Source organism: Poecilia formosa, unplaced genomic scaffold (assembly GCF_000485575.1).
Source record: "Poecilia formosa unplaced genomic scaffold, Poecilia_formosa-5.1.2 Scaffold77, whole genome shotgun sequence".
Taxonomy (NCBI): Eukaryota; Metazoa; Chordata; class Actinopteri; order Cyprinodontiformes; family Poeciliidae; genus Poecilia; species Poecilia formosa.
Window position 1 is genome coordinate 1,202,556 of NW_006800016.1, and position 11,636 is coordinate 1,214,191.

At 38.1% G+C, this 11,636-nt stretch overlaps 1 protein-coding gene across 2 annotated transcripts; it reads right to left on the minus strand.

The window, feature by feature from the left end:
• Positions 1 to 973: 973 nt before the first annotated feature.
• Positions 974 to 7,995, minus strand: LOC103140824 (extracellular matrix protein 1). Of its 2 annotated transcripts, none has more exons than XM_007556140.2 (11): positions 7,729 to 7,995; positions 7,248 to 7,304; positions 5,679 to 5,744; positions 5,572 to 5,595; positions 5,443 to 5,463; positions 5,069 to 5,343; positions 4,493 to 4,698; positions 3,289 to 3,580; positions 3,031 to 3,206; positions 1,688 to 1,766; positions 974 to 1,553 (listed from the first exon to the last, which is right to left on the minus strand). In XM_007556140.2, exons 1-11 carry the CDS (start codon positions 7,796 to 7,798, stop codon positions 1,371 to 1,373), a joined length of 1,449 nt encoding a protein of 482 aa, XP_007556202.1. In that variant the 5' UTR covers positions 7,799 to 7,995; the 3' UTR covers positions 974 to 1,370. The 2 variants fall into 2 exon arrangements, with proteins under 2 accessions (XP_007556202.1, XP_007556201.1); XM_007556139.2 differs by having other exon boundaries at positions 5,443 to 5,466; positions 7,729 to 7,994.
• Between the last annotated feature and the right edge of the window lie 3,641 nt (positions 7,996 to 11,636).

The window sequence follows — 11,636 nt, forward strand, 5'->3', positions numbered from 1 at the left end:
TATTAATGCTAATACTAATAACAATAATGTATTACTATACTAGAAATGTATAATTACTAGATCAGAACATATTATATAAATAAATATATAAAAAATACTCATCTACAAAATATAATATAAAATAAAAGATAAATTATTATTATTGATAATAATATTGTGTATGACCACAGTGTTCAATCCTTAATAATATGTGCAGTACTTTAGTTTCTAATTCAGTCTTGCCAACTTTCTACAGTGCAGATAATAAATTTGAACACAATCAATGCAAGTCAGTGTCACGTTTTTATTAAAATGTTCTCCTTTCAAGGTGGGATGATAACACAACAAATAATATTAATGACTCCAGAAGTTTAATGTGATCCTGTTTTGGTACCCTGTGCAAGAAGATGTAGAGCTACTTCAGTGATAGACTGCTTTGTGCACAAAGGAGAGTCAGTAGGCTCTTCCTCCCAGCTGTTGTTATACTCTGTAACTATCACTGTGGTATTATATAGAATGAAAGTGATAAGAGACAATTAAGTTTTGGAAATGTTTCTACAGTTCTCACTTTAAGAAAAAGTTCTTCCTAAAGTAGAATCTTTAGGATGAACTGCATTTAGGACTGCAAATAGGTCAATCCCTTCTGGTTAAACTTTCAAGAACACTGCATCAACTGTGATGTGGTGGCAGCATCAAAATGAATCAGCTTCTGACCAGTGGTCAGATATGCAAAAACAATTATGCGTAGACCACGTATTTAAGCTATACACATATTTAAGTCTTCATGTATAATTTGGACCTTGTGTGGATTAGAGAAAATCCAAAATAAATTTAAACTGTGTGCACCCATTTTTTTTTTCCAGTTTTTTTTCAAAACGTGAATAATGCCCACTACTTACCCCAATGAGAAATGTATGCAAACTTCTCATCAGCACTTTATGCTACTCATACAATCCAGGATTTAAAATGTCAAGTCACTCACAACAAACCCAAGTCAGATTCAAATGTGTTTTTATTAAACTGTCAGATAAAAATTCATATAAAATTCAGTTTGCAACATCGTTTTAAGGTTTCACCAAAACTGCCTTCATCCAAGTTGAATAAATTCAAATATGCACAGAGCAGCAACAAAAAGTAATCAGTGGTACAGCAACAGAGACGAGAGTCTGATTAGAAACTATGCATTAAAAAATCATTCAGTTTCATTTGTTCTTGTAGCAATGCTTTTCATGTGATGATAATTTTACACCAGCAATAGATGAAGCTACAAAGTGGTCTACGTTTTTAATATCCCTTCACTATTTGTTTGTGCTCAGTGACTGTAAACCACCTCTGGAGCAAGCTTACAATTTCCAGAAATGGATACTTTCCTGCCAGTGTTATATATGCACTTAAGGGATGGGGCATATTTTCTTCTTCTTCTGGCCCTTCTTAGTCGCTTTGGTGATGGCTTTCATGACATTTTTGCTGAGACACTGTTGAATCTCTTCATGCAAAGTCATCTTGCAGCAGCGGCGAACAACAGGCGAGTGAGACTTGTTTGATGAACACAGAATCTGGGACATTTCTACAAGCTGATTTGATCAAGAGAAAAAGTCCACATGGAAAGCATAAGAAATTCAGGTTTAGATTTTTAATTAACACATAAAAACGTTTTAGCTTGAGTTGTTTTGAACTAATTCCTTTAGATTAGATCCTTCAAACTTACATTTAGCTCAAAACAACTGTTTCTGTCTTGCTCCGGCAGAGGGCAGCATTGGGTCTTCAGTTGAAAACCGACAGGCAATCTGCACACAGGTCACGTTGTTATTGGTACGACCAAATTCTACAGCTAAAAATATATATAATTGAGAAGTTTATTTATATAAGCAAATTAATTAATTTGTTTTTCATTCAAAACACTCATATTTATTTCCTTTTTTTTCATTAAGGCAAGTATTAAACTTCTGCATTCAGATCATACTATATACATTCACTATGATTTTAAGCTCAGGTCAGTTTGCTGACTAATCAAGGGGGTACCGCAGCCATGAAAGCAGCTTTTGGTACTTTTGGCAGTGTGGACAGGTGGCAAGTCCTGAAGGAAAATAAAATCAGCATCTATATAAAGCTTGTCAGAGGAGGGAAGCATGAAAATCTCTTCAAGTTCCTTGTAGGCAGCTGTGCTGACCACGAGGTTGATAAAAACCAACTGGACTAACACCAGAACACGACAAGACTCTGAAAATCATCACTGACAGAGAAACCTTCACACTTGACCTTGTATTTTGTGGTTTCCCTTCGTTCTTTCAAACTTACTCACTCTAAATTACAAATTAAATGAAACGGGTAATAAAATGTACTTCTATTTGAAAAGAGGACTTTGAACCAGGTTAGACACTACTGATGTTGTCTCTGGTCCAGAAGTGGCTTAAAGTCAAGGAACCCAATGGTTGTAGTCCATCTTTTGTAATCATTTGTGATTGCTCTCGAAGGCTTGACTCTAGTTGTGAATTTTCCGTAAACTCTTTAATGAATTTTGTTTTATAATCCTCTCAAACCTTGGCAACTCCTGTTCCTGGTGCATGTTTTTCTACCACGCTGTTTCCTTCCACTCAACTTTCTATTAATATACTTAGATACGGCACTCTATGAACAACCAGCTTTTTTACCAATGCCCTCGTGTTTCTTGTGTCCTTGTGGACGGAGTAGATTACTCTCTGGTAGACAACTGGCAAACTAGCGATCTTTACCATGACTGTGGAGGCCATAGCAGAACATTTCTGTACCTATTACATATATCTTTATTAGTTTAACAAAAAATAAAATTTTTTGAGAAACACAATTTGGAATTTTTAAACTATGTGTCTGAAAATTTAAATTTACGCTTGGAATAGATTAATCTGTGCATAAAACCTCTACGACCTTCAGTTTTAGAAAGTAAATTACTAAAATTATTTTACTTTTTGTGATAAATATTTACGATTCGTCAGTATTGATTTTCTGCAATAGTGGAAGAAATATGTTCATGAAAAAAACATAGAAAACCCTCAGAATGTACTGCAGTCTCACCTGTTGTCGATAATCTGGGTATCACACATCTTGTTCAGTGTGGGTTCCTCGGCAGCGGACGTCGTGTTATAAAGTGGATCTGAAGAAAGTGACTGGAAACAACTGTAGTGATCATCTGTCTGGCAACACTCCTGCCGACCATTAACCGAGCAGTACCTATTAAGCTCCTCGCGCCACTGAAACAAAACCAGAAATTTCCATCAAAATCATTCAGATGGAATAAGACATATTATGTACATTGAAAGCTTCTTCTTGTACCCTGTGCTCAGCACAGTTGAGCGCTCCCTTCTTCTTTTTGCAGCACTGCTTGAATCTCTTTTCCAGGCGGTTGATGGTCTTCACCTGACGGGCCAGCAGCTCGTAGCCTGAGCGCGGCAGACACTTGGTTGTGTAGAGAGGCCGGCGTTTCCGGTTGCCACACAGTGACTCAATGTTGTCTGCTGTAGGCCTTCCAGGAGGAAAGTTGATGTCGATTTTTGGGGAAGTAGGTGCGTTGATTTCTGGCTTTTCTCCACCTAATGCTCTGATACTAGATGGACTCATCCGGATCCTGCAATGCAAGTGGCACAAATCCAAATATTTCTTCATTCAAGCTATATAAAGTTCATAAAACAGAGAACTGTGTTTTGCAATTTGTCTCACTTCCCTTTCTGCCATATGACTTATTATTCCTAGAGACTTCTCGTTTAAGTTACCTGATGAGGCAGATGTTATGGTGTGAGCTTTAGTGGATAACTTATCATTTGGCACAACTTTCAGAATGTTTTTTTCTTAGACACTTAGTTGCATTACTTCTACAGGCTGCAATCACACCAAAATGAGGTTTTCTAGATCTAACGGCCTAAATAAACATTTTGTCAGATTACAACCACAAACATTAATATGCTTTATAGGCCAACACAGCGTAGTACATATTTGTGAAGCAGAAGAAAAACGATACCAGGCAAAGAAATCAGCAGCAGAAAATCTCCATACAGCAGTCAAAAGGATCATGGTAACTCTGGAGAAGCTGCAAAGACTTACAGGGCACTGTCAGCAGGAGAATCATTAGTTTACCTTCACTTATTTATTTTTAAAAGAAAAGGCCATTGTTGAAAGAAAGCCATAAGGGCATGTGGAACAAGGTGATCTGGTCAGATGAGAGCAAATTTGAACTGCTTAGCATGAATGCAAAAGGTTATGTTTTTGTTTCAGCACAAAACCCATGCCTCTCTGCATTTTGAATCTAGTTCTCTAGACAAATGTGTTGAGTTTAAGTGTTGCAGCAAAATGTGGTTCTACAGGGGATTGACTCAGGGGATATGAATACAAATGCATACCACATTTGGATGTTCATTTCTAAAAAAAAAAAATCAACCAATAAATCCATTTCCTACTTTTACTAAAAATCAAACTGAAGTTTGTGGTTATAAGGTGATAAAATGTGAAAAATGTACAGTAGGTGGCATTCCTGTTGACCGACCTTGGGCAGTTGTTTAGGTTGAAGTGGAAGTTTTCTGAAGAGCCAATCTCCTCCACAGGTAACTCCTGTGATGGATTATAGTTGGGATTTTGAGCGTCATCATTGAAACAGCTCAGTCTGCTCATTCCTCTCCGCCTGCAGCATTCATAGAGCCGATCTTTCACAGACGAATCCTCCTCACAGAACAGCTGAACTGATTGCTCCCACTGGAGAAAGCACAGACAAAATACTGAATGCCGACATGCTGTAAGAAGCAAATGCTAACGGAAAATCCGCAGCACGGAGACATTTTGTTGCACAGCATCCCAGGAACATTTTTGAAGATAAAAGGCACCTTTTACCCACATTTTTTTAGCAGAAAGAAAATGCTCAATGTCAGGGAAGTTTTATGCTCTTTTTCATATTCACATTAATTCAAGTTCAAAAAAGTAAAGAAATCTATTCAAGGAGTAAAAGCAAACATCATCTCATGTCTGTCATTTTAAATTGCATCAAGATGCACTGATTGCAAAACAACAGACAATTCACGTCATTTGATTGAAAAACTTGCTGAGTCTGCCGTTACGAAAAACTTACCGCTTGTGTTGCACAACACAGCGTCCCTTCAGTCCCCCACGTCTGGTTCCCTTTGCAGCATGCGCTGAACCACGACTCTGCATTATTGACAGCTGTGGCCATGCGCCTTTGTTTGCTAAAACCAGAACGAGGAAAGTAAGAGTCTGGGTAGCGAGGTCGATGGTCGGCGTAAACACAGATGGCCTGGATGTTGTCAGGCGTCGGTCGGCCGAGGGGAAACTGGACAGGATAACTTTGCGGAGGAGGGAAAGCGCGGGGCCGAAAACTAGGTCGACCTTTGAGGAAAAGACAAACGGCGAGCAGTTCACAGTTTTGTTGTTGGAGGTGTTGCACGCTGAGTGAGTTAAACAAAAGACAAAGCAGAAAATGCATACCTCTTCCTGGTCCTGGTTTATCTTCTGATGCAGAAGGTTTTGATCACAAGAAAAAACAAAGCAAACACTGTTATGCTGGATGATTAGGATGGATGAATGTATGTGATTAAGACATTAAAGGTTATTTACCTTTTCTCTGCTCTGTGAGTAGATCTGTGATGCAGAAAAGTGTAGTATTTATTTTGTTATCCGGGAAAACATATGATTTTTAAAGAATGTAAGAAGATAAACTGTACCGTCAAAATTTAGAAACTCTGACAAATCCACTTCTCTCTGCATCATAAAATCTGGTTCCTCCAGAACTGAAAAACACATTTGATTTCAAAGAGACTTTTTAATATACCAATGCATTTTAACTGGTTAAAAAAAATATCCGAGACAACATAATCTGAAAGACACAAAACACAGTCCCAAAGAGCAACTAAATTCCACAGATCAAATGTACAACAGATGGCAAAATAAATGTATAAGTAAATAAGGTAGATCACACAAAACAGCACCGCAGAAATTTATAGGTAATCTGGTAATTTATAGCTTCTTGAAACGATGATAGAAATAATGATGAAATTATTCTTTAGGCCATTAAATGATTCTTGTCATCATAGCTGGCCTGGCCTGAAGTGTAAGTCAAAGAGTCTCTGCTTAGGATCTCCAGGCCAGCAGGGGGAGCCCACAGAACTTGTTTTCTTGTTATTTATAGCATCTTTATCAAGAATGATTGAACTTTTAATATATTTTATTGTTTTTATTGCAGGTGTAATATGCATTTTGAATTAAATTTACATGAACTGGTTCTTAAATTAATTTAAAATAGAAATTTGACAATTGTAAACATTCAAACTGAAATTCCAGAAGATTGATGGTTAAGTTAGTCGACTAATACCTTGTAAATACAAAAGTGTATTCTCTCTTTTTTTTTTTTTTGGCTTGTGTCATATTTAATCCCCATTGCAATTGCTGCAGTCAATCAAACTTGGCTCTTTTTGTGTTTAAGACATGAGTGCAAGAGTAAGTCAGAGAAACAGTCCAAACCTATTTTCAGATTCCCCCCTTCTAAAGCTTTACCCAAATAGTTATTTTTCTAACAGATAAACAAATCCACTGACAGGATTGTCAGTCAGTTTAGGGAATTATTTTTAATCTTGCCGGATGAGCAGAGTGTACAAATAGTTTTTCAATTCAAAAAGTTAAACTCATAGATTATATAAACCCATACACCATACTAATATACTTCATTTGTTTGTTTCTGTCCAGTTCAAGTTCAGGAAAATGCAAATGAAAACCTGAAATTTGGTTTCTCAGAGAATAAACATGATTACAAAAGATAAAAAGCGAAAATTTAAACACTGAAATTAAACATTGTGGGTGACAAAATCATGAGGACTTGTCCATCCGACAGGCTGCTGTTCAGACAGGGTCGCTTCAACATGCATTAGTTGAAAGTTGAGTGGAAGGAAAACAGGTGGTAGGAAAAGGTGCACCAGCAACATGATAGCTGAACCACTGAGGAGATTCACATTGTCAAAAAGAAAAGGTAAAACACCAAACCCAGCAATGCAGAGGAGTTGAAGTTTGCTATTAAAGCAACCTCCACTCCCTAAAAATCTCAGGCTGATCAGCTTCATGTCGGACTCCAACCAAAAAGAGCCCCAACCAAGTATTCAGCGGGTATTCTCTACAGCACATGCTCATGTTATTGGCTCAGTGTGATATTTTCTGGCAATCTGGACTGTAAGGTTTTCATCAACAAAATTAAGAGATATGAATAATCAGTGTCACTCCATGTGTAATGAAAGGAAACACACCTTGACCGGGGAAGTCAGGGGATATTGTGACCTCACGCTGAAGACAAGTTTCAGCATCTGGAAAATGGTAAACAGAAGGAATGAAAAAAGTTATGTAACATGAGCTGTTTTGATGCCAGTTCCTGCATAACAAACTGCTTGTAATTATCCACTGAGAAAATGCAGAGTCAACACAAGAAGTCTACTTTTTTTTTTTTTTTTTTAAAGAACATTTAGGCCTTTATAAAATCATTATTCTAACAAAAAAAAACAACCCTGAAATACAAGAATTTATTCGCAAAAAGTATATCCGGCTATATATGTTTCAGAAGACGAAAAATATATAAAAGCTTGGAGGAAAGATAAAATCTAAACATAAGTACTTTATAAGTATAGCCAACATAAAGACTTTCTCTCTCTGTCGTTGTGACGAACAAATATGGAGTTCTGCCAGGAAACACAACAACTCTAAGAAAAGGGGGGGGGAAACATCCGGACCAACCTTTGCAGGCTGAGCTCAGGAACACCAAGAGCGACGCGGCGGCGCAAACTAATGCCCAGGAGGAGCCCATGATCGTGTCCGTCCCGCTGCGAGTCTCCTGCTATACGGAGCGGACTATGCTGACCCAGTTATTATGGCAGGTCAGAGGCCGCCCAGAAAACAGCCCGGTCCGTTAATTGGTCCGACAGAAGCTGCCGCGCTGTCTGTCCGTCCGTCTGAGAGCTCAACCCTTCTGCAACCGGACACACGTCTCCACAGTAGCAGCTGGAGCAGCAGAGGCGGAGTGAGGAAAACATGGGGGCTGGGAGGGAAGTTTTACAACATGACTCATAAGAAATGTTTTTAGATACAGGATTTGGTTGGATTAAAAACGGAGAACCCACTGTGTTAAAAGGCAGCATGTCTGAACCTGTCTCTTGTTCTACTTTTGGTACTTCATCCCAAACCCTAGTCTAGATCATGAGGGTGTCATGGCTCTGTGGGTTCATGCACAACACTTGAGTTAAACGGAGGCATGCACGGATGGATCAAACACACAGTCTTCCTTTTGTGGCATCATGAAAGAAATCAGCCAAGCTTTAAGAATTGTGGCTCTCTGCCGATCTGGTCTGACCCAGGATACAATTTCCAGATACCTTCATCTGTTCAAACAATTGCATGGGAATGTCTGGCAATCGCTCAGGAAGCAGATGAGTTCTGTCCAAGAGATTAAAGTAGTTTAATGTGAAACGTGCGTGTAAGTCTCCATTAAGACAGAGTCATTATCTAGACCACATCAACATGTGCTGAAAAATCGCACAGAGAGGAAGAAGCCATAAGCCACCATGAAAAGATCCTCGTGTTTATATTGATAATTTCTTAGTTCTTTCTTGTTTACTCCTCGTTGTGTTTTGTGCAACGAGCCCTCTAGGGACAAATTTTTCTTCTGCGCTAACTCGCAATACTTTTGTGTTTTCTCACACGCTGGCCTATTTTGTATAGTCACAAATGTCAATTTAAAATTTCAAATATATACACATATGAAGAGCCTCAGTGAAAACATGTTTACTCTTAACTCTTTGGTGCAGAAAATAGATTGAAAATCGGTTTATTCACTGCATGTTTATGCCTGTTTGTGCAAGGTTGAGATGGAAACGGCCCTTTAAACCATTCAGACTACCAGCACAAAAAAGACACAATCAAAAACTGTCAGATGACTCTTTACCCCATGATAATAACTCAGAAATAGTCCAAATAGTTTGGATGCATTTTTTTCTTTCTTTCCTGCTTATGGAAAGTCTCTGTTTATATCATGAGTTTGTGGTGCATTTCTATCCTAAAGAAAAGGATATAAAACTTCAGATATTTCACAACGAGATATTGAGATATATGAAAATACCATGGCCACCTTAAGAAAGGCTGACAGTATTCAGTTATGCCGCATGAACTGATCAGAACATTATTGCAAGAGAACGCAATAATGTAATGCAATAGGTTTGCAAGTTAATGCAAAAGAAAACAATTTCCGCATGTCCCCTAGAGGGCTCCGTAGTTTTTGGTTTAGACACTTATGGTCATTTTTTCTCTTAGTAGATCCGTTATATCCTGCGTTCATCCTTACCTTTCTTCGGTTTACCCAATTCCCTGATTAGTCATTATCATTTATCTTTATATCTAGACAATTACAGGAAATTTGGATATTAGGTGATAATCAATACTATAACGCCAAACAGATAATAAATCAGTTGCCATTAAAGCCTTTTTGATTGATGTTGTAGTATGGGGAAAAAAATGTCCCGTTTCTGTTCAGATTCTGTTTCTGTTTAACAGATTTGTCAGTGATTAATTAATTAATCCATCCAGATATCAGTGTTTTTATACACAGACCCCCTACATGATGAGCTATTTGAAGGCAGTAATGTGAAAATCATCATGCCATGTTTATTTTTCAGCTATTAAAAAGCTCTACAACTCTACAGGCATTGGTGGCTTCATGGATTTTTCTTCTATTCATTTGCTTCCCTTCCTTGCTAACGCCCTGAGTTTGACACCAAGGTTATTGCGACCTCCACAAAACACAAGTCAAACCAAAGGAAAACTCCCCTTTTCAGATGTCAGCAGTTGTTTAGCAAATGCCTCACACTTTGCTTTCTGATGGCCAGATGTCAAACTGGGAGGAGGTTCCTGTTTTCCTCTCTGCCCTTCCCACAACATCATCCAGACATCAGGATCAAACGTTTGGCTCAGTGTTGAGTTGGGGAGTCCCAAATCTTTACAGAAGTGTTGAAATCCTTTTATGTGCTCGGTGGGTACAAAATAATAAACAGCTCTGAGAACACGGACCTGCTCAAAGTCTGCAGGTCCTTTGTGTTCTTTATCTTCCCTGACGTTTAGATTTACTGTCTCTTTTTCAGAAATGTGAGCTCCTCGGGGGAAACATAACTTTTTCCTCACATCGTGTACAATTCAAATGAAAAACAAATCTATCAGTAAAGAAAAAACATAATGTTTAAAAAGGTGTAATCACTTCACTGCACAGGTTTGCACCATTCAAGCTGTTTGCTCAGTTGCAGAAGTCAATCTTCCCTCCGCATACCACAGCTTGACATGATAATGGCTCACTATGCTCTGGACTTTCTATCTGACACCCGAAGGTTTGGGGTCAACATTTGCAAGTATTTATAACTTCATCCATCTTGGCTCCAGCCCAGTTCCCTTTGAAGACCGCTACCACCTTCATGTTTCACCGTCGGGGAAATATGAAGGTTTTCTTTTTATATGTTTTTGGTGATGAGGTGTTGCTTTTGTGCCAAACACACTGCTAGGCCAGGGAAGATTCGTTGAGTTTGTATTTGTATTCCAGCAACAAAAATTCAAAGTGCTTTACTTGATGGAGACATTCAAAATGACATCACAGTGGCAGAGTAAGGGGAAGTAAAAAATAGCTAGAATACAGAGTAAAAGGAGTTATGTTCCAGTTAATGGGGGTTTTAAAGGAACTCTGTCTGAGCAGTTTTCTGGAAGCTTGACTTTCAAAGAGCCTGTTTTTAAGAAATCTTCTAAATGAAATGAGAAGGAAAAGTCCCTTTCTCTGTAGTCCAAATTACACTAAGCTTGTTGCACGTAACGCATTAATTTCTACTTTATGTTGTGGTTTGTTTGACTTTATCACCAACACTGTTTATGTACCAAGCTGGGAAAACTCTAAACTCCCTTCTGAACTGAGTACATTCCTGACACGTCTTGTTTTACTTTAAGGTCCTCGAGTTTCTCTTCTCTTTAGAAGAACTTTTACTTTACTTGGTTCAACTTTGTTCTCTTATTTTGCTCCTTGGTCATTCAATCATTTTCAGGGTAGGCAAAAGCATAACTCTTTTAAAGTGGTTTCAGCAACTGAATATTCAAATACCTGTATTATATGGAATCTGACTTATGTGAAGTCTTATTTAACTTCTAGTGTCATGCCTTCGTTTCCTTATCTCCCCATATGAACTCAAGCGTCCGCTTTCTGTCAGATCAAATAAAAACTGAGGCTATTTTAAATGCCATTTTCTTAACCTGGTTAGCAACAGATTTGTATTTGGCAAACTGATGAAAACTTTCCAAAGACAAACTCATGCAAAATGACGAATACTCCGAGTGTGCTACAGCTGCATTTACACAAAGTAACATTTTTATACACCAGAGAAAACGGTTCAGTCATCCATGCAGAGTTAGTTTAATCTTACTGCCACATCTGTTTGTTGTCACAACCTCAGGAGTTAATTTGAAGGTTTACATAGACGAAGGGTTATTGTCAGTTCCAATAACACTGAAGAATGCAGTACCTCTTTCAAACCAATTGAACTTTTTCTCAGTTTATCGTGTGACAACCATCAATTCCAATGGATTGTGTAGGCCTTACGGGGATCAGCACAAAGTGTTGAGGG

Coding starts and splice junctions, on each gene's coding strand:
- LOC103140824 (XM_007556139.2), bottom strand. CDS start 7,798: ATGGGCTCCTCCTGGGCATTAGTTTGCGCCGCCGCGTCGCTCTTGGTG. Junction 4,699..5,068: donor TGTGTTGTGCAACACAAGCG/GTAAGTTTTTCG, acceptor TGCTTTCTCCAG/TGGGAGCAATCAGTTCAGCT. Junction 3,581..4,492: donor AACCTAAACAACTGCCCAAG/GTCGGTCAACAG, acceptor CTTGCATTGCAG/GATCCGGATGAGTCCATCTA.